The sequence below is a fragment of the Dasypus novemcinctus genome, chromosome 27, assembly GCF_030445035.2.
Source record: "Dasypus novemcinctus isolate mDasNov1 chromosome 27, mDasNov1.1.hap2, whole genome shotgun sequence".
NCBI classification, from domain to species: Eukaryota; Metazoa; Chordata; class Mammalia; order Cingulata; family Dasypodidae; genus Dasypus; species Dasypus novemcinctus.
This window is the reverse complement of record NC_080699.1, coordinates 41,359,612-41,382,691: the sequence shown is the minus strand read 5'-3', so window position 1 is coordinate 41,382,691 and position 23,080 is coordinate 41,359,612. Positions and strand designations below refer to the sequence as shown.

Sequence of the window (23,080 nt, the reverse complement as noted above, 5' to 3'; positions counted from 1 at the left end):
CTCCGTCCTCACGTGCCTCCTGCCCTCTGCGTGTCCTCTTCTCACCAGGATACCAGTCATTGCATTCAGGACCCATCTTAATCCACTCCTACCTCATCTTAGCCAGTTACATCTTCCATGACCCTCTTTCCAAATCAAGCCACATCCTGAGGTTCCAAGCTGCGGTGGGTTTTTGCAGGGACACTCTTCAAGCCACCACACGCAGGATGAACCTCACTTCCCCTTCGCCGGGAGTGGCTTCTGCAATTTCCAGTTCATTCTGGTTGCGTTTGCAAAACCGCCCTTCTAGCACATTCCTGCATCACCTCCCATCTAGGACTTACTGTTAGGAAACGGCAACTCGCTCTACTCCTACGGTGGAGGCAAGCAGGCGTTCACATGTGTGAGCGTGCTTAGGAGGATAAGGGAAATCATGAGGTCTGTTGGTTCTTTTTGTTTTGTTAGGGATAACTTAAAACTTAGAGTTTGGTGTTCGTCTTCGGAATTTAGGGGAGGGAAATTAAGGGCCTCGTAGGGGGCTCTTTGTGATTCCCGCATTCGGGGATCATACGGGCAGTCTGCTTAGGAGCGTGTGCCCCAGATGGAGATGCCAGGCCATCGCAGCAAAGCCGGGGCGTGGTGGGTAGGATGGGGCCGAGGATGCCCGGGCCCCTTTCCTCACTGCACCAGCTCAGAGGCGTGGGGCTCCTGTAGACTTAGCCGTGCGGGTGCCCTCACGCGCCCCCTCCTTAGAAGGCCGAAGCCCAGGACACCACAGAGGGGCCTGCACAGAGGTCCTGGGGCATCAGAGAGAGGCTCGGAGATCTCAGGAATGGTGGCTCAAAAGTAACAGACCTTGGACCTGTGAGTCAAAGCCTGATCTCCTGAAGACTCAGCCTTTCCAGAGAGGGTGGGGGTCGGGCAGGGGCCTTGGCAGGTTTTGGCCCCTGGGACCTTCCCGGCAGGTGATAGGAGGGAGATGCAGCTGGAGTCACGCTTCCCAGCGAGGGTCAGGCACCCTCCTGGCCCCATCCCACCTGCTCTTCTCATCCAGGCCTGCCCCGCGGAGCCAGGCTTCCGGGCCTTCCAACGCATCCTTCCAAGGGTTCAGCTTGCTTTTCCCTCGTCTCCTCTCCCTGGCTGACTTCCCCCACCCCAGCCCTGAACCTCGGAGTTCCCTCAACCTCAGAACTGATAGACAGAGGAGGTGGATTGCATCCAAACCACCTTCCAGCTAGCGGCTCTGCGGTTAAAGACAGGGCCTGCTCTGTCTCCGGCGACGACACCACCAGGACAGCAGAGTCGATGTATATTGAAGTGCCATAATACAGGATGACTTTTAGCTTAAATGGAACTTTTCTAGACCACTAGGAAAAAAAAAAAGATTCCATTAACTACACTACAAAGGCCTCTACTTATTAGTATTTGAGAACAGTGGCAAAACATTTCTTGACTCTAATTATTGCTGACAAATATGAAAATTGAAATCAAAGTTAAATTTTCAGCTACAGTGCCTCCTATGCCAGCCTTCGGTGCCTTCCAACTATTGCATCAACACACTTATCCTTCCAATCGTTCCAGCAGAAGGTAGGTTACTTTTCCTCTCCTCTACCACCCCCCTTTTTCCTCCCCCAAACTCCCACTCCCTCCGCGGCTTGGACCCTATATATTTTGAAGCATTAAATCTGACATATTCATCTTGGAGGCTGGCAGCAGGTAACTAACTTTATGTTTACCTGTCAGGGATGTAAAAATGAGCTAAGGAGGTGCTGGGTGCTGGGAAAGTGGCTTCTTTCTCCCCACCTCCTTTCCTCCTGCCCCCAACCCTGGACTTTCCACACACACACTGCCCCCCCCACCCCGAGATAAAAGTCATTTGACTGATTTCAAATTCCTCATGATATCAGGATCGGGAAGAAAAGAAAAAGAAAAAGAAAAGGAAAAAAAAAGGCTTGTCAACACCTTTCTTTCTTTTCCCCTATTAAGCATACTGTAAAAATCAATCCCTTTTGTCACTTCGCTCTGCTTGCGAGAATGTTTAATGGCTGTCAAGGGAGCTAATGATCGCTGGTAGAAAATTCATTTTAGATTTGCTATTTATAAAGTACTCAGTACTCAGGTGGGAAATTAACATGAGGCAAAGAATCGGGTGGGGTGGGGGAGGGCTGGGAGCACAGAACCCGGCCTGCGAGCAGGCGGTGGCTTTGGCGAGGCAGCACCCGAGGCAGGCTGGGGACAGAGCCCCAGGGGCGGGGAGGCTGTGCCGGGCGTGGAAGAGAACGCGAGCTTAGGAAGTCCGTAGCAGTGCAGCAGACCTTGGCAGTTCTAAGGGATATCACAAGGGTGCAGCAAGAACCTAGCAGAATTACACGTGTGAAACATTCCCCGGTGCCTGGGACGTAGGACCGGTACGTGTGGAATAAATGTTCAATTCCTCCTTGAGTTTTGGGTGGGTCGGGACTGAACAGCTCTGTTTTTAAAGTCTACGTGGAATCCTGTCCCAGGATGTCCTCTGGAACTGGCTGTGTCACTCACGCACAGGTCTGAGTAAGAGCCCCGCATGCTACCTGTCCCGGCAGCATCCAATACTGAGCTAGACCGTGAGCCTCGCGCCTGAGCAGGCTTCTTGGCGCACAGGTTCCTGAGTGCACCCCCCTGTTTCTGATACAGTGGGTGGAGGGGCCTGAGGGCTGGCCCTTCTAACAGGGTGCCGGTGGTCCAGGGAGCGTGCTTCGCGCATCACTGGATATACCAACTGAACCTCTCCCTGAAGAGCTCATTGAGTGCTGCTTCTTCCCAGGCCAGAGCTGCTCTTTTCTAGGTTGCACCACCTAGATGGTGCAAGTCCTACCCCAATCCTTACCTCACTCCTCATCTCCAACCCAGCAGAGGACTCAGAACTTGGAAGCAAACAAATGATGGTTAATTCCTTGCCAGATTTCACAACCTTGGTCAAACGCAAGAGGCAAGTGATGAGGTTAATTTTCTGGTTTGCTACAAGGTGTAGCTCAGCCTCAGGTTCCCTTCTCTGTGGCCAGTGCCTCAAATCCTCAGCCAGATTAACTTCACCCCCCCCACCCAAAATTTGCTCAATTACGCACAGAACTCCCGTGTTCCAGAACGCCTCCGACCGACAGCTCTGCTCTACGCCTTACCCTCCCTCTAGCTTCTCCTTCTCTGAGCTTCTCTTGGATATCTCTCTGTTATATTTGGATTATCTGCAAATCTCCTTTGATTACTTACTCTGTTGAAACAGACAACCTGTTGCCACGTGTTTGATTACTGAATCCCAGGGGAGTTCCTATTTGTAATGCAGCCAGTTACAGCGCACTCAGCATTGCACACGCCGCCACGGAGCTGCTAATTCATTGTCTAAGACGTTGCCATTCAGTTTCTGCTTTCTCCATAATAGGCTTCTCACGAAGCCCTTAAGCTTCAGAAAATAAGCTGAAAACTGCTTTTCCAGTCATTTACATAAACACAGAGGATGGGGCGGGGGGGGCGCGGATAAACATAGTTTTGCATGTGATTGCACGGGCTCCCGGAGTCTCAGTGGGAGCACAGCAGGTTTCAGGTTGGGAAGAGTGCAGCGGGAAGCTGGCTGGCTCGGACCCTGCACCTGGGCGGATGATAAACCCTGAGATCGCGCCTGATGTCTGGCCTGGCGCTGGGCGAGGCTGGGCGGGGAGCCGGGTACCAGCAAATTGCTCGGTCACAAAGCTGCTCCCTCAGCCGCATCTTGTTGGGAAGCTTGTCATTCAGGCCCCGGCTCTGCACCAAAGTCCCACCCTAGGAGGTAGCACCCTGTCACCTGGGACAGGTAAGGGGGTGCTGCAAGGAGCCTGCCGGGCCACCAGGGCCCCGTGGAGGTTTTGCGGGAGGGGCGGAGGTGGCTCAGTCTCCCTGGAGCTTGCTGCGTATTTCCACTGGGGGATGTGTGGGTCCAGGCCTGGTCTGTGATAACCTGGTGTTCCTTGAACAGAGGAACTTTCTGGACCTGGGCCACTTTCAACCACCGCCTTATTTCTTTCTCGCTATATTCAGTTGTTGTTGTTTTTAATGTAGAGTTTTACAACTGACCCAATGAGCCAAAATGAGCAGCGATTCTTTCTATTTTTTCCCTGCCAAATCATATACTTCTTCATTAAAACATAAACAACCTATTAAAACTTGCTTCTACCTTTTAGACAAGTGATTCTGCTCAGGATATTTTCCTTATGTGCCTAACATTTACAGGCAAAAGGTAGGGTGAGCAGACTAAAAAAAAAAAACAAAACAGGATGTCCAGTTCAATTTGAATTTCAGATAAATAATGAGTAACTTTTTAGTGTAAGTATGTGCCATGCATAATAAAATATTTACTTTTTATTTGGAATTCAAATTTGACTGTCTTGCATTTTTATTTGTTAAATCTGGCAACCCTAGTAAAAGGAAAAACGCAGAGACATGTATAGCTTAAATAGTTACTTAGCACACATTCAGGCAAGCTTCCTCTGTCCTGCTGTGGTGTTTTGGGTGTATGTGTGTGTGTTTATGTGTTTATTCCCTAAGGTGGGTGCCTGGGGGAGAAACTGAGACCCCTTGCATGGGGGCAGGGCCCAGAACTCCTACGTCCTCTTAACCCAGGATCTACGAGGGGTCTGTTCTAATAACAGTTTCCTCCAATCTGTGCTTCGCAACTCCTCTACTTCAGTGGCCCTCTAAGTTAAGCATGAACCGGGTAAAGGGCTGACTGGGGCCCCAGCTCAGTCTTCCTGATTCAGTGGGTTTTGCTCATGAAGCTGGAATTTACGGCTCCAAAAAGTTCCCAGTTGATGCCAGTGCTGCTGGCCCAGGACCATGCTTTGAGGCCACCCCTCTCACCAGGTCACACAGCACGGACACCTTCCTCGTTTCCCAGGGCACAGGAAACGAGGAGCTTTCTGGGAGGAAGACCTCCGAAAGCCAAGTACGGAAATGGTAGGGTGTGAATAGGTCTCAAAACATTCTTGTTCTTTGTTTTCAGCCTTTTAAAATTATTGTCCTGCCCCTATTCTTCCCATGATCCTCTACATCAAAGCAAAGCAAGTATGTGTAGTAGTCCATGGTCCATACTTGAGGAAGGACGTTCCTGGTAGAAGAGCAGACTGTGCAAAGTCTCCACACCATGAGTGGGCACATGGCGCCCAGGGGCAGAAAGTGCTAGAGGGTGCTGGGGGCAGAGAGACTGTGGCAGAGACTGAAGGACCTGCCAAACTGGAGAAGGAACTCAGGCTGTACCTTGAAAGCCACGAGGCGACCAGATTTGTTTGTAACAAGATAATGATGCATGAGATGGAGGGTGGATGAGCTGGGTATGAGCTGGTAAGAGGGAGGTTGATCGAGGAGATGCCTTAACCCAGCAGGCAATGATTTAAGCCCGAACTGAGACAGTGGCAGAGAAGACGGAGAGGTGGGACATCATTCAGAAGGAAGGGGTAGGAGTGATTGAAATGGGGAGGAGAGAAGGCTAATGTTCCTCCAAGGAAAAGTACCACCCCCAATATCTGCCCTGTTCATCAAACCCCAGAAAGGGGTTGGCTTTTACTTTTCCTGTATGTTTTAAGTGAGGGAAGCTTCCACATATACAATGTAATTAAATGAAAACTGTCTTCCAAGGAAGCATAAATGCCCATATTTTGCAGATGAGGACAATAAAGGCTTGGGGGAAAAACTCAACTAAAGTTAGAGTTAATGATAGAATTGCGATGAACACAGGATATTCTGATTGATCAGGACATCAAGAAATAGATTCTTTCTGGATGTGCTCATTAAACTGTAGATGTAATGTGCAGTTAGTAATTCCTTAGAGAGTTAGTGCAAGAAAGGAATAGAAGCTGAATTCTGAATATGTTGAAGAGATGGTCTGCCACCATCTCCTGAATTTTTAGTACCAGATAAAGTGATGAAGAAGTATAAAAAAAGTCAGTGGTAGGTCAAATTATCTATTAAAATACCAGAAAAAAAGAGACTGTCATAAGAAAAGAAATGTTTGATATTGTGTGGAATCTCTTATTCTCCAGTGAGCTCTTTCTCCCATTATACCATCAGCTACTTTAGTCCTTTTCTGCTTTCTTTAAAATCTGGCCTATAATGCCTCTGGGTTCACTGTGTTATTCAGTCCCTAGATTATTCTTTGGCTTTCTTTCTATTTCCCAAGACTACCTTTTTCACTCACAATCCCATTTATAAACCAGTTGCTACTCACTATAATGTGTTACTATCAACTCTACTCATCCCCACACTTTTACAGTGAGCCCAGAGGCAGTTGAGAATTGTGGTTAAGGGCTCAAATGCAAGAGAGTCCTTCTGTGAGCTAGAGCAGATGTACATCACTACTGCAGGGTGATGGGAATATGGAGAAAGATGGGAAAACTACAATTGGTGTGACCTATACACTGTGGTTAACAGCAATACTATAATATTCTTGCATCAATGCCAAGCTATACTGTGTTGATAATGGAGGTGTGTGGAAAAAGTGTGCCAAATGTATGCTATGGACCATGATTGGTGGTAATAGTCTGAAGATATTATCTCATCTGTAACAAATGTTCCACTAGGGTGTGGAGTTGTATGGTAAATCTACACATCTGTATGACTGTTTTGCAAGTTCACAGTATCTGTAACAAAAATACGTTTAAAAAAGCATAGTATGGGTTAGGGGGAAAATACACCAAATGTAAGATAAGGAATATAGTTGGTAGTATTATTTTGACAATGCTCTACCATAGTTTGTGACAAATGTTTCACACCAATGCAAAGAGTTGGTAGAGGGGTGATGTATGAGACCCCTGTGTGATGTTATGTATGTTTATTTTGTAAATTCACAATCTTTCCGATACACTTTATGTGTGTTCATGTATGAATGATATTCTTCAATAAAAATTTTAAAAAACACAAAAAAACAAAAACTGTCCTGTACATATATGGACACACATGTGTGGACCTGTGTACATTTATGTGCAGACACAGATCATATTCCCCACATCATGCTCAGAGGAAATAAAACTCATCAAACGCAAACTCCGTCAACTTCCCACCACCAAACTTAAGAGACCTGCCTGCATCCATGCTATTCCAAGGACAGCTAATGGTCTCTGAATATCCAAATTCCCCTTCTTCCATGATGATAGGCCCCTGGATTTGTCTGGGCATGTACAAATGGTAAAAAAGGAAAAAGACTACTCCCAATGCCCTTCTGATAGACATGTCAATGAGACTAATTCTGGCTAATCAATTGTGAGAAACACCATGGCATGGCTTCAGAAAGCTTCTGAAGGAGACAATGCACACGTGTATTCTGCCCCTTCTTCATTTCTTCCTTCATCCCATTTTAGACACAAGGCCAAGCCATTCATAGTAGATCGAAATGGCTGGAAGCTCATGGGTCCCAGAATTTAAGGAACATTATATCAACCATCGAGAAATAGTGTGGAGGGTTTTTGTTGTTGTTATTATGTTTTTGTTTTCTGATGGAGAATAAAATTCTCTTATTTAAGTCACTCTTATTGGGGAGTTTTTGTCATTTGCAGCTGAATACAATCCTAATGGACATATCCCAGTATGTTTCTCCTCCCTTCCTATAATAGAAATGGAATTGGTCTCCCTCCTTCTCTTCTTAACTAATTCCTCTACCTATGCTCAAGATTCATCTGCTGACTCATCCTCTATTGCTCCATCAGGGAATTCATTTGGTCAGTTATCACCTATATGTTCCTTTCGTTCTTTATGAGCTCCTAACATTCAGCATTTAAACATGCCTTTCCCATTTGTGATAGGTTGAATTATGTACTCCAGGGAGTAGAAAACATGCCATTAATCTTAATTAATCCCTGTGGATGTGAACCCACTGCAAGAAGGACCATTTAAAGATTTTATGTTTAATTAATGTGAGGCCCAAATGAATGAGGTTGTGCCTTAATGTTGTTACTTGAGGTTTTGTGAAGACAGAGCCACTTGGAGAAACTGGAAGGCAATAGAACCCAGAGAGTAAAGAAAGGATGCTACCATGTGCGTTGCCAGGTAACGGAAAGCCAAGGACCAAGGACCACCAGCTGCCAGCCCCAGAACACCACAATCCCATTGCTGATGCCTCAATTTTGGACTTATACTAGCATCAAGCAATGAGCTAATAAATTCCTGTTGTTTAAGCCAACCCACCCTATGGTATTTGTTTTAGCAGCTTGGAACTAAGACACTATTTTTAAAAATTAACAACAAAATCCTCTCAAATTGCAATGCCCCTCAATCTTCCTACCCCCACTTTTTTACAGAAAACCTTTGGAAATAATTAGATGTGCTGCCTCCACTTCTGCAATCTACCCTATGGCTCCACACCACAAAACTGTTCTCACCAAGGGGATGGAAGATATTCTTTCACTAAGTATAAACTACTTGATTTTTTATCAACTTTTGACACTACTAATATCCCTAACTTCCAAAACCTCACATTCTTTGTCCTCTATGGCATCATACTCTCCTGGCTTTTCTCCTATTTTTGCCTCTTCTCCTCAATCTGATTTCTCAGATCTCTTCCCTTCTCCAATCCTTCATGTGTTTTTTTCAAAAAAACCTTTAGATTACATAAATGTTACATGGAAAATACATCATATTCCCATTTACCTCACCCACTTCCCATTCCACACTTTTGGTCATCAACAACATCTTCCATTGTATGGTACATTTGTTACAATTGATGAACACTTATTGAAGCATTGCTGCTGTCATGGTCTATAGTTTACATTATGGTTTACACTTTGCACCTCACAATTTTATAGGTTCTGACAAAAGGTGTAACGGCCTGTATCTGTCATTGCAATGTCATGTAGAACAATTCCAATGTTCCAAAAATTCCCCACGTTATACCTATTCTTCCCTCTTCTCCCTCAGAACTTCTAGTGACCACGGCCTTGATATCAATGTTACAAGTTTTTCCATTCCTAGAATAATAATAAGTCTAATTTAGTTAATTGCTGCATTCCCCCCTAATGTTTGTTCACTCCACAATCTTGAGGATTTTCTTCCCCAACCTTTAAATACTAGTGATCTGCCTTCCTTCGTGCACTCTCTACAAATGCCTTGGGTAATTAGCTGTGTCTGTTTAGATGACTATCTTCATTCAAGCTCAGACATCTCTCCAAAGTTCCAGATCCACCTAACTACCTTCATAAAGAAGACCTCCTCCTTCATACCCATCGTGACCCAAAATGCATTCATCACACCTACATAAATCCCACTCTTCCCCTGTGCTCCTTTCACCCAGAAGCTAGAAGTCTGTCTTCACTTCTGTTTATCGCTTCTCATGCCTTTTCATATCCCTCTCTCTTCCTCAACTATTCTAGCTCCACAACTCTTGACAATCCTGCATCTCTCTGTCTCTGCAACGCTCTCCTTGGTTGCCTCTTTCCTGATGGCAGCATACCCTTAGAGGTCTCCAGGCATCTGGTTCCCCCCCTTTCAATTCATTCCCCACACTGCAACTACAGTGGTGTTTTAACATTTTCAAATAGCCAAAAATTGATATTTAACAATTAAAAGTGCAAACCTGATCATGCCTGGCAATAACCCTCTTCCTTCAGTATAAAATCTTTCTTAAAAGGGCTTTAAGGCTAGTGTCCACCTTCCTCTCAACGTACACTTCTTGTCTTTCTACCTATATCCTTCTTCCCTAACCATGAATGCACTCAGTCTAGACAGATTTGATTTCAATTTCCTGCATTTCTACCATGTTCTCTTGCCTCTAGGCTTTCGCCCATATGATTTCCTTGTAATTCTCTTCTCTCTTCTCATCTGGCTAAATCTACTTACCTTTGCATCCCAGCTTTCACTTCAATTCCTTCCTGAAGACTTCACTGAACATCCAAAATCCCCTAGATGCTGTCCTAGCAAAACTGAGTTGCATTTATCCCAATAGTTATCACACTATATTGAATTGCCTATTCCACTGAGTGTAAAAACTATGACTGTCTTTTTTTTTAATTCACCTTTTTTATTTTAAGAAGGTACCGGGGATTGAACCTGAGATGTTGTATATGCAAAGCAGGTGCTCAACCACTGAGCTACAATAGCTCCACTGACTGTCTTATTGATGTGCAGATCCTCAATGCCTAGGAATTGAATAAATAATTCTGGATTGGGTTAAATAAAAATGTAAGTAAGAACTTGGCATTATGCTGCATTTTTTTATCACTCACTTGGATGATATGGAGGTGACATGTCTATATTATTTGGAGACCACACAAAACTGATGGTGATAGTTCAACAGGACAAAAAACAATCCTGGTGTGTTTAAATAATAACTCAAATTGCATGAAATTTCCACCATTTAAAATAATTTTTTTAAAAAAAATCAACTGTAAGCAAAGATGGGAACAGTATTGCTTAGCAGCATGTTTCATGAAAGGCATAAGTATAGACTCAATAGGAATCAAAAGTAAGGGATGTCTGAATAAATAAAAAGAAACCAGAACAATCATAGATTGGACCTATATAACTATAAGGTCTAAAATGTGTTAGGAATGATAGTCCACTCCCCATTTTGATTGGGCTTGGGTGGTGGAGCCAGCAGCATGTTAGCCTAACACATTAGGCTGCAAAATTGCCATTGAAATTCTGGGTGTTGAGCCTTTATTGACCATGAGAAGGAGAGCAATGGAAGTATTGGGGCTGAATGACCCATTTCAGATAGGAGCAGCAGAGGCCAGGGAGGGCAGAAATATGATACATAATACTTGGACTGAGGGATGGAGCTCTAAGCCTCACCATCCTTTTGCACTTTCTAAATTCAGTTCCCGCACCTTCATTCTTGAAACTCATTCAAACATCTCCTGAATTCCTCACTGCAACTAGTGAACCCTTTTCCTCTATCCTAAAGATGCCTTCTAGATTAGTAGATACCTGCATATATGGATATGCAGTATAGTAATATAATACAGTGTGGAGTACTTGCACACACATACACACCACTCACATATTCTGAGTCTGGTCATCGTTTATGCCTGTGTCTATAGTCTTAGCTTCCTGAAGTCAGAGACTGCATCTGTGAGTTTTCTTTTAGCATCAGTTCCTATTAAGTGTTATACTCCAAAACACTATTTGCAGAAATACAAAATGTTGAAGATGGAATGAAATTTGAAAATCTTTTAATCCAACTGCTTTATTTTAGAGATGTCAAAACTGAGGCTCAGAAAAGGGATGCTGCTCACCCAAGGACATAGAGCATTTTGGGGATGACTTTAGAGGTATAGTTTTCAATCCTGGCTACGGAGTAGAACTACATTGAGAGTTCTTAAAAATGTTGATGTGTGGCTGCATTGCCAAGAGATTCTGATTTAATTGCTCTGGAGTAGGGTCCGGACATTGGAATTTGTGTAAAGTTCCTCAGGTGATTCTATTGCATAGCAATCTTGAAAACCACTGCTTGGAGAATTAGATTAGTGCGAATAAATGCACATTCTACCTTCGCCGTGAAGTCCTTCCCAACTTCTGAAGAAGGGTCAGGAGATGTAGAACTGCTCGAGGCTGCTTGACTTGAAAGAAAGATAGATCCATGAGAAAGGCAATTACTTATTCTTAGAAGTGAGGAAAGCTAAGAATAATAACTACCAGCAGTATGGAAACACAGGGGAAGTGGACAGGACAGTAGCTATCCTGAAGCAACCTTGGTACTATGAACAGCAGTGGCTCTAGAGCACAGTGTGAGCCCAAGAAAAAGTGAGTTTCCTCTGGGCACATACAGCGGAAAACATGTAGATGGATGGGCAGGAGGCTCATGTTTCAACCACAACATCATACCAAAGAAAAAATAAATAAAACTCCTTGGGTTCACAAGTCATTTATATTATTCCAAGAACCCTAAATTAGAGGTGATGAGTATCTTCAAAGGGGAGATCATCTCAGATCTTCTCTGAAATATTGATCCCACACAGAGGACCAAGAAACAGCATTTGCCTCATCCAGATGAGCTGCCTGAAGCAAATTCTTCCCTGCTCTTAAGCTAAAGTGTTCTCCTTTAGCTTCTCTGACCCTGCAGTGCTGTGCAGAAGGCTGAGCGCTACAGAGTGGCCAGGCAGGACAGAGTGGCAGTGGTGCTGAGAACCAACCAACAACCCAAAGGACAAGAGACGACAGAGACTTGTGCCACTTAACTTGTGCCAGCTTCCCTCATCTCAGACACTGACTAAAAGCACAGCAAGCATCCACGAGCTCCTTTGTGGCAAAGGAGAATGTAGACTAGAAAAAGCAGCACCTCTGCTTTCTTATTAATGCCAGCCAGAGTGTGTGCTTTCTAACAATGAGGGTAGTAGGTTAGTTTGTTTCTTGCTACCTCGTCATCATTTTCACAGGAACCAAAAGCTCTCCCCTTGCTCCTTTGGCACACCCAGTGGCACTTCCAGAGTCATTAAAAAGTGATGGCACACTAAGCTAGAGCCGGGGAGAATGCACTACATCTTTGGTCTCATCCTTTAGTTGATTTTGTTTACCATAGTATTCCCAGCACGTAAAACAATACACTAGACACAGCAGACAGTCCATAAATATTTGTTGTTTGGTCTAACTTGTGAACAAATCAACAATGTGACAGACTTTGTACTGTGGTTAGAATTTGGTGGCACTGTCATGCTGAAGGTAAAGAAAACACAACCAGAAAGTGAATTTGAGTGAACTCATGAGGGCAAAACTGACCAGGCTTTCGATCAGCCTTTTATGATTGCAAAGGGCAATACTCTCACAGAAGCTTAAAAAAATCCAATTTAGTAACCTAAGATGTCCTTAGTAACAGAGCTGAAGAATGTGTTTTCCAATATTTGATTTCTTAGCTTGACAGTCTCTCTTGAAATGCTCTCTTCTCAGCAATGAAAATGGGCACCTTTGTTGGGTTGTTTTGCAGTTTGCAAATGACTTACAGAGATCCTTGGCAGGGTTTCTGTTTTTCTTCTTGCAAATAAACAAAAGGCCACTTCTCTTAATATGACTTAAGTGGGAGAAATTCTGTAATCTCCTGTCATGGTTTTGGAAGGAGGTAAAAAGGAGACGAGAAAAGGAGGCGTGAGTAGAAAGAAGAATGGGAGAAATCAGAGCAAGCTGGGTATAGAAGCTGAGAAAAACACACAACCGGAAAACATTCAAAGATATTTTGGATATGGAAAATTAGAAAGTCAGGTGCACCAAATAGTCTATAATCAACAGGATCCCAGCTGCCCGTTGCCCCCTCCGGTCTGCCGTGCCTCTGGATTCCGTGTGCTCTGGGAACACCGGCTCCCCCTCCCACTCCGAGGCAAGCCCTCATGAAACAACCCCTGCCAGCCTGCCCTAGATCTGTCAACGGATCAATTATTTTTCCCATAGTGGAGAAGGAAAAATGAAAAGAAGCAAGAAAAAGGGAAAGAGAAAAGGGAGAACACTGAAGGGGGAGAGAGGGCAGAAAGCAAGAAAGCAGGAAGGAAAGAGGAAAGGAGGGAGGGATGGGTGGGGAGAGAGATGGAAGGGGAGGGAATGGATGAGCACATGGGTCTTTTAAAGTTAAGCCGCAAAATAGCAAGAGCAGGCATAATTCCGAAGGTTGCACAAATAAATAAAGGCATAAAATATAATAGGAAGCCATAAAATAAAATATGACCCAAATCACAGTCAAAGCAGAGAAAAGAGTTCTCTTTTCCCACAACCTTTATCCCCATCTTTGGCCATTCCAGATTAGAGCTGGGATAATTTCCCCCAAAACCTCTCCCCCCGGGTCCCACTGCCCACTCCAGGCCTGGTCATCCTCTCTGTCATTCACTTTGTCCTGCATTGCACCTCCAGACAGAAGCCTTTACAAATGGATGAAAAGTCTTCTCCTAAAGCCCCTCTGCCCTTTCCCCATGCATTCCCTAAGTAGGAACAAGAAAGGAGGGGGCACTGAGGTCCCTGGAGCAGGGTCATCTCCCCCGGGTCAGAGGGGACGAGGGATGACGGGTGCAAATGGCATCATTTCCAACCAATCACCCTTTCCAACCATCATGCCATCCAGCTCCATATTTTTGAAGTTTTGCCTTTTTTTCAATTTAATTTGTTTTTTTGAGTTCCAAATGACTACAGACATAAAGTAAAAATGTAACAAGCCAGTAGAGCAGAAAGGAAGTAAACTGCGTGAATACGACCAGTCTCAGCATGGAGTTCCACTTAGCACCACATGTTTGCAGCGTTACCAGCGTTAATGAGTCCTTACAACACCCAGGGGAGCCCCTCCCCAGCAGCAGGTGGGGTGCGGCACAGAGGGAAGGGGTTTTTCCTACAGAAAACAGAGGGAAATTTGAGCTCAGATGGACACGGTCCCCACCGAGCTGAGCTCCGTCACCAGGACAGCCTTTAGACCTCGAGGGCACATGCGTGACGAGTGTGCAGGACCTCCGCGAGGCCAGGCAGAGAGCGAGCTTCAAGCACCTTGAGCGCCCTAGCCGGTAAGCAGAAGCAGGCCACGAGCGCCAGGTTTAAAAACTTGGAAGAAAGACACGTCCCAGACTTAACAGTCCAGTCCAAACCCTGTTTCCACCAGGAGGGGACAGCAATAATGCTGCAAGCCTAGCCAGCCTGCTTCTTGTCCACATGAAAATCACGTGTCCCATGTGGATTCAGAAGTTCTGACATTCCTTAAAATATCAAGGGAGCGCAGCAGCTTCAGCCCCAGGGATAAGGGGTGGCTAAAGCCAACCCTGGGGGCAAACCCATTCCCCAGTCTCAGTTCTGCCCGATTGCACAAGAACAGATCCCCAGAAAACTGCAGGGCGTCCCAGTGAGCAACCAGGGGAGGCGCCCAGCACCCCTTCACGCCAGCCCTGGGAGGCGCTCCCCAGAAGTCAGGGGATCTGCAGCACAGCTGAGAAGAAGGATCCTGGGCTGTGTGTGGCTTTAAAAGTCCCGAAAGGGAGGAGCCACCGCCTGGACCAGGCTTTGCACCTGGTACCTAAAGCCGCAAACCCAAGAACGGCCTTCCTGCAGCGATGAAGCAATCCCTGGTGGGATCTCCACCACCCGTGACCAAATGCGCAGAGGCCCATTGCCGCTGGGGGTCAGCGCCGAGGACGGAGGAGGAGGTGAGCTGGACGGGTTCTGCGGTGCCCCTCTGGTCTTCACATCCAGGCTTCACGTTGTCAAGCCCCCTCTGTTTATGCCAAGGGCTCATAATGCCCACCCGTGCCGGGCCCAGGGGCCTTGCACTGATCTTCCACCTGGCCAGCGAACATTGGCAGGGTCTCACCCGCCTCTCGCGCAGCTCAGAAGCGTGACCCTGCTTGGGCTGCTGCTGGCAACCAAATGGCAGAAACGGGGCCCGTCCCCCGAGCTGAATGCGGCCCGTGCCCTCGGCACTGGGCACCGGGGAGCGTGCACTTAGCCGAGTCTCCTTTCCTATCAGCTCTGCCCAGGTCTGCCTCTCGAGTGGGCAGGAGAGCCGATGTGAAACGTGAAGAGATCCAAGAAAATGAGAAAGGGAAGAGAGGAAGCTAGCAAGCTCCATGGAAGGTGTCAAAAGGAACGATTCTCCTTCGAAGGAGACATGGCCATATTTCTAGAAAGAGAAGAGCTGGGGCATCACCCCCCATTCTTCTCAGATGCTCCCTGCCAGGAGGTAGACGGTGTGCTGAAAAGACAGCTCCTAATCCCGCTTCCCTGCTCGGTCCTGCAGAGGAAAGGGGGGCTTCAGCCAGTCAGCCCTGGTGGCCTCTTGGGGCAGAGTCCCAAGGGAGCTAAGCCCCTCCACCCGCCGCCTGTCCCTAATCAGCATGGATTGCCTGGGAAATGCCCTGGTCGCTAAGCCGGATAATGGGTGCTGGTTGGGGCGAGGGCAGGAAAAGGCGCAGTGGGCTCTGTGACCTGCCACTAGCCCAGACACCTCTTCAAGAGGCAGAAAACACAGGAAGTAGCAGCTCTAGAAAGAGGCAGCTTAAAACAAAACCAGCGGAGAAGAAAAAAATCGCCTCGGAATGTGCCCTGCATTCTAAGTAGTCCCACTGGGTCCAGGCAATAGGGATGGATTATTGCAAGCAAGACCCGGCTGCCTGGGTAATCCTGCAAGTTTGATAAGAGACGGCTGGCAGGCCCTGGCTTCCTCCTCCCGAAAGAGAAAATAGACATCACCCGGGCGGCCTCCGACAGGTGTGCGGGGTGGGGCGGGCGGCCTCGGAATTGGACAGCCTTTGGCTCCATTAGGACATATCAAAGCCTGTTGGGAGCTGACTCGAGAGTGTGGCACACATAAGGCCATCGCTTTCCTTAGGAAATTCATGATTCGGTAGGAGAAGATGAGTCCTGAGCTGTCCCAGCCGCCGCCCTCCTCACCCCAAAATACAAGCAGGACCACAAACCCAGATTCCATCCTGGAGAATTCTGCACCACCACTTTCTCCCCATCTATTCAGGAAAGATTCAAAGTATGAGCAAATATTATGCTTCCCTGCGTTTATTTCCAATGGGGGAAAAAAATCCTGTATGCTAATCTATATGTAAATTCAGTAGGGCCCCGGGGCTCCTGGCCCGCCGCCAGGACGGTGGAAGTTGAGACACTGTCTCCAGTTTGATGTTACTATTTGGAAGTGGCACAGAGCCCAAGGACAGGTGGACACCAGCGAGGGCCGTGGCGCTTCCCCGCGCTCGTGCTGACCCCGCTGTGCACCGCAGTCCGGCCGGTTTTCATTTTGCTGTCAGGGTCACAGAAGCTGCTTCCTGGAAGGTGCCCGGTCCTGAGCTCAGTTTCCCCCACTGCTCGCTGCGTGCGCCCCTCTGCATCCAGGACAGGCATGGGCACACACGTGTGCACACACGCACCCGCTCACACCCACCTGCCCACACATGCTCACGTGCAGGCACACGCACGCCGCTGCTAGGTTCCGTGTTATGTAAGAAGAGTCGACCAAGGATGCTTCGAGTTGGCTGCCCCCACTCCTGGCCCCGGAAGCCCAGGGGAAGCGAGAGGCCCAGAGACCTGGGCCCCTTTGGGGCGGGGGGTGTAGAAGCAGAGGCAGCGCCCAGGATACTGCTGCAAAGTCCACCACCACAGAATATCTCATCAGCCAACCCGGATCCCTTCAGACCTCTCACGCGCTCTTGCTTGAGTCCAGCCTTGGAGCTCAGCACCATGCTGTTTTTTTTCCAGCTTGGGCCCCTCTGTCCCTGGGTGGGTTCACGTGCAGCCACTGCAGTCTAACTCAGGGGGACAGTGGCTGTGCCCGAAGCCTAATCTCTGGGAAGGGCCGGCAGGATCGTAGCTCCAAACTTCATCGAGACCAGAGACTTCCTACTGCAGTGGGGAGAAGAGACGAGGGGAGGGACTCCCCCAGCCCATCTTACACTGTCAGAACTTTCCTCGGGGAATACAACCGCACAGAGCCCTCCTCTGACGACTGCTCCTTGTGGGGAGCCCCGCTGCACCACCCAGGGAAAGTTTCTCCATCCATCTCAATCCCTATGAGTTTAGAGAAATTCAATAAGAACGAGGCAAGCCAGAACCCCCCAAAAAAGGTGGGTGGGGAGCAAGCAGGTGAGCGAATAATGCTGCTGCCGGACCGTGAGGGCTGAGCAGGTGGGGGACCACGCAGTACAGCAGGTGGATTCAAGGTTGAAGCAGATCCCAAAGCCACCCCCCGCACAGCCACCCTCGGGGTGAGCGCGCCAGCTCCAACCTCAGCCGCAGCTTCCTTCCCCCGATGACAAATAAACAGGACATCAGCATGCGACTCTTCCTGCCCCTCTCCCTTCAACTTAGAATATCTTTCTGGAATTTCAGAGCCCCGTGGCTCGGCGGCCTTTATCTGCTTGATCTCCCCCTTACAGAAACACACGCCCCAAACACATTCAAAACTAAGACAGCTGCCCACCGCTGCTGCAGATCGATCCATCCCCTGAAGCTGAAGCGCCGACCTTCCAAGAACCACCAGCTACCTGAGTATTTCCAGCCTGCGTTTTCCTGTCCGCTCCTGCCAGAAGCCTTGCAAGTTTACTGACTGATACCTAAAGTTTCCTCTTGCAATTTCTTCCCAGGAACATAAGCCACACACAGGAGCAACCCCGCTGCCCTTTGATTCGGTAAATTTCTCCTGTTTCCACGCGTGCCCCATGTCGATGTGCGCCAAGAAGGCACCTTAAAACCGAGGGAAGGCAGCACATACCCGTGTCCCTAACAAGACCAGGCGCCTTTTCCTTAGGCATATGCCATCTCCAATTCTGGGAGCAGCCAGAAGCAAATCAATATTCCCACAGCCCGACGGGGAGGCTGAAGCCCCAGCCCTGCTGCGCGGACCCAGCTCCTTCACCTGCGAACCGCGCAGCACGGCAGACCTGGGGAGTCTGCGGATGTGCCACGCACCTCGTACACTCCCTGGGTCCACCGTCAGCCAGTTCACAGCAAGTGCTTACCTTGGAAGAGACACAGAGCAGCCAGCCCCGCGAAGACTGCCCAAGAGATAGAATTGTGCGTTTTTGCCTGGATGGTTTTCATGATTTTTTTCCCCCTTTCTTTTGCTTCTTCTTTTGCTTCTTCTTTTTTGTCAGGTTCGGTTTTTTCTTTCTCTCTTCCCTGACAGATTGCGTTGCTCTCCAGCCCGTGGAAGGAGATGTAAATCCAGTGTTTTGCTGAAGGACACGACGAGAAAGCTGAGGCTGTGAGAGAGTGTGACTTCTCAGTAATTATCCCCACTCATACTCTGGCACCGAAACGCATCGTACAAGCTGGCCCTGGGCAGCCCTCCTACGAGCTGCAGCCATTGGTTCAAATCCCAGGATTGACAGCTACACCACACGCAGGCGGGCGCGCGCGCGCGTTCGCGCTCTGCTCTCGCGCGCGCGCACACACACAGAGGAATCATTTACTGGGCAAATCAGGCTAGCTGATTAAAGAGACAGGAGCCTGGAGAGAGAGAATGATAAATGCCACTTTGCCCCAGCTATATTACTTTCATTTTTTAAACTGACAGTCTCAGAGCCCCAAGCATCAAAAAATCCCCTTTCCCTGGAAGTCCCTGGCCTCCTGAACTCAGATTCCTTTTGCACTGGAAAAACCCCATTGCCAGCAACCGCTTACAGGAAATTTTCAAGAGACATTTTCATGCTTGGTGAAACTTGCAAAGATGAGTCAAATTTTATTTGTCGGTACCTCTTTTCCTCTCCAGTGGAAATATCATTCAATGACAGAATTTTTTTTGCTCTTTGCATCTTTCACCTTTTCCCAATCAATCCTTGCACTTAGTTGCTTTGAAAAATAATAAGTAGCTTCCTCTTCTCTACCACGCTTGTTTCTGACATAACCCATCTTATTCCTATTTTTCATTCACTTTATTTATTTCCCAAAGTCACCCATGTGTATACAATATCATGAAAGGTGATGATGTATCTGATATTTGAGAAGGGCTGCAGTTTGAAATGGAGGACCTTCTCCAAAAGAGAACAAGGAATGATTATAGTCTACATGCTTGCTCAATCAATCTTCATTCATGAATAAGAATATAAAAAGTGCTTGTGGGCTTGAACTACAGCAAGACAGATTCAAGTTACACATGCTGAAGAACTTTCTGAGTATAGCCTTTGTGGATGGTTCTACAATGTCCTCAAGGAGTTGTAAACATGCACCTCCTGGGTGAGGGTGAGAATCTAAATCAGGAATAATTGAACGGATGTAATGTCTCCTTGAGAGATCTTCTAACTCTAAGACCCTGGGAGTTGATGACGGCATTGTTTGGCATTCTCTAATGGGAAACAATTTACATGATGTGAGCAACAATTCTGGAAATCTTAGCCTTTCACAGAAGCTCCCCTAGCTGATCGTGACAAAAAATTTACCACCGCTCTGCCTCCACACGTTTTTGTAATATTCCTCCAGATTTCCACAGTAGTCATTATGCTTCCTTGTAACCCCACTGTGATTTTAATGTATATGTCCTCAACGTGGATAGAACAGAAGTGCTTACTGCCTGTTAATACCTGTGCGCGCAGGGGCGAAGGGAAAGGGCAGTGCCCTTTTGCAATGGCGCCCTTGTGGGGGTGACATGCAGTGACGGAAAGGTGGAGACACGTGGTTGTCTGAACACTAGGGCCTCATCTTGGCTCCACACGGACCAAAGGAGTGTGCAGGTCCTTTTACCTCTCGGACCCTCAGGTTCCCACCTGTTAAATTAGCAAGTTGAAACAATTTATAAAGCCCCGTTCAGTTTCAAAGGGGTCTTGCCTTGGCTGAGCTTTTCCTTCCTGCTATTTTAAGTTCTAACTCATCCATCCATGCCAATGCCCTTGATACTTGAGCTCATGACAGACAAGGGTTTTTTCTCTATCAAGCTCTGTTTGTGCAGTGCGCAGCCTCGTGCCATGTATAATTAAATGCCCTGGAATTACGGTGACAGCAGAGATGGTGGGGGGGTGGAAGTAAGGATGGCTTTCTCTCACCAACATTTCACCTCCCTTCAGGGGACAATAAAGACAGTGGCTATGACAAGACCCAGGCCCAACTTCGAGACAGAGACTCTAGCATTGGCAGTGTCCTCCCCCTAGGCTGCGAGTAGTCCATTAATTTGCCAAGAGTTATTGACCATCCAACTGTGGACAGGACAATACTAAGTTAATAAATATAATTGATGTTTATTGAGCATTTACTCTGTGCCAGGCATGAGACTTGATCTTTTTTTTTTTTTAGTTTTCTTATTTTTATTGAAACTTGATATTTGCATACTTTTCCTCACTAAATCCTCACTAAACCTATGAAATGGTGCTATTATCAACCCCATTTTATATATGGGGACACTAAGGCTCAGAGAAAACTTGCTCACAGCCAAACATCTGGTAAGCAATGGAGCCAGGACACAGACCTGGGTCATTATCTCAGATGCCAGCCTCTAAAATACCATGCTAAATACTGTGAGTAACCCAGAGAGATGCAGACATTCCCACCTATAACTTGCCTGAAATTATTAATGGCATATAGGATTACATTTTAATAAGGATTTTGAAGAAATGCATATACTGATACCAGAAGTGTGAGAAAACTCATATATTGTGTTTAGTATTAATTGAGTTGCAAACGGTTGGTACATATAATTAATAATAATTAATTTTATTAGGATGCAAAGAAGTGATAGATTGTCATGTTCTACGATTAAATTTAAGAAAGCCCAGTGGAGATGGTGGGAGTCGTGCCACTCCTTGAAATTGAGATGGAGACCAGATCTAAAGCAGAGGGAAGAATGCAACAGGCAAGGAAGACTGTTACCTTAAAAATCAGACACAGGAATGCTCCAGGTGCATTTGGGGTTCTAGAGACTCAGCTGAGATATCCCATCTTGCCCTGCTCTGTTGCAGTAAAAGTTTAAAAAGAAACTTAGCCCACTGTCTGATGCTGCTTATTCTTTGCTTCCTGCACATGTCACGCAAGCATCTCTGGCTCATGGTGGGGTACAACCAACAGACCCTTGTTTTCATCGCCGTGGGTTGGTGGTTGACAACACAGGTCGGGGCAGGGTCTGGCTGGGTTCGAATTCCAGGTCTGCTCTCTAGGGGTATGGGCCATTGGCCGAGCCTTCTTAACACCGTGTTAGAGCAATTCTACTTCCGTCACAATCTTGTTAGGACACTAAATGAGTTAATGTTTGCAAAGCTACAGAAAGGTGGTTCAGCCTCACCATCAACTCATTTTCGTTTGTTTCATTATGTCAACTAGCTTAAAATGGCTGTGGCCTACCACGCGTCCTTGGGAGGGCTTTCTGTGCTTGTGAACTAAGACTCTAGGAGTCGGAAGCCCCAGAACTGTGCTTTGTGCATTCACTAAGGCAAAATACACCCTTTGGGACTGCTGAACCAAAAGTCTTATTTGGGTTGTGAGCGAGGCTAAATGCTAAACTATCAAGAGAGCTATATCTCTTTCAATGCTTGAATTTACCACATAGAGGAAAAATTCCCGAAGGCCTCCATGTTCACAAAAGAACAGAGTTAATCTCCTCCTCGGGAAGCTATCTTTCCTCTCTGGTTTGTCAAGAGGTTGAACACAGTGTCATCAGCACAGGCCTGTTGCTGTAATTATAGTTTGGAAACCTGATCCTGAGCGATAGACAGAAGGGTTTTGCTCAACCAGGCCTGTCCTTACCTAAGGAATTGCGGTACATTGCCAGAGTGGAGCATTTTTCCTTTCCATGTCCATTTTGGTCTCAGGGTCTATCATCCCTTAAAGTTTGCAATCTTTTTTTTTTTTTGAGAAGGAAAAATGGTTTATTGAAGGCCGGCCTGACTCAGGAGCTTTCTGTTTCAATCCCGAGCCAGTTTGCAATCTTAATTGCTGCAACTTCCCCAGACAGTGGGTAGCTGGGTTCTTCCATATTGGGGAGGGCGTGGCTATGGTTGGGGCTTCCCGTGAGTGAAGGAAAGAGTCAAGAAGCTCAGTAGAGGGGAAGTTCCTCAACAAGCAAAGCTCCTTCCTTCACCTCCGTAGCTAAAGCCCATGCCTAACTGTCCAGGTGCATCTTATGCATCATTTACTTCTCAGTTTGTAGGTCAGGTATCTTGCAGAGGAGGCTAAACGGTCCTAAGAGAAAATGAATGCCAGGAAAGGGTCATCAAAATCTAGACAGAATGGTATTTTCTCACCATCCTCTTTCCTTGATGTTAAGAGAATTTCAGTATAGAAATACTAAGGTAAGGAGGATACGGAGTGAAGATGGGAAAAGCGTGAGAGCTTTAACTTCTGAGGGGAGGGCAGCCAGAATTGCCTTTCAGGGACCTTTTCATCCTCAGATACCGGTTAGGGTGTCCGCCTACCACATGGGAGGTCCACGGTTCAAACCCCGGGCTCCTTGACCCGTGTGGAGCTGGCCCATGCGCAGTGCTGATGCGCGCAAGGAGTGCCCTGCCATGCAGGGGTGTCCCCCGCATAGGGGAGCCCCAAGCATAGGGGAGCCCCACATACAAGGAGCGCGCCCCATAAGGAGAGCCACCCAGCACAAAAGAAAGTGCAGCCTGCCCAGGAATGGCGCTACCCACACAGAGAGCTGACACACAAGATGACGCAACAAAAAGAAACACAGATTCCCATGCCGCTGACAACAAGAGAAGCAGACAAAGAAGACGCAGCAAATAGA

General features: G+C 47.0%; 1 protein-coding gene across 4 annotated transcripts in view; it reads right to left on the bottom strand.

Annotated features, from left to right (window-relative positions):
- Positions 1-18,691, bottom strand: part of NTM (neurotrimin) — a 1,004,227-nt gene extending 985,536 nt beyond the window's left edge. For 3 of the 4 annotated variants that reach the window (XM_023587303.3, XM_058289300.2, XM_058289301.2), the window contains exon 1: positions 18,384-18,691. In XM_023587303.3, coding sequence (XP_023443071.2) covers positions 18,384-18,465 — 82 coding nt within the window. In that variant the 5' untranslated portion in view covers positions 18,466-18,691. The remainder of the gene's footprint in view (positions 1-18,383) is intronic. The other variant, XM_058289302.2, reaches the window with a different exon arrangement.
- Positions 18,692-23,080: the final 4,389 nt, after the last annotated feature.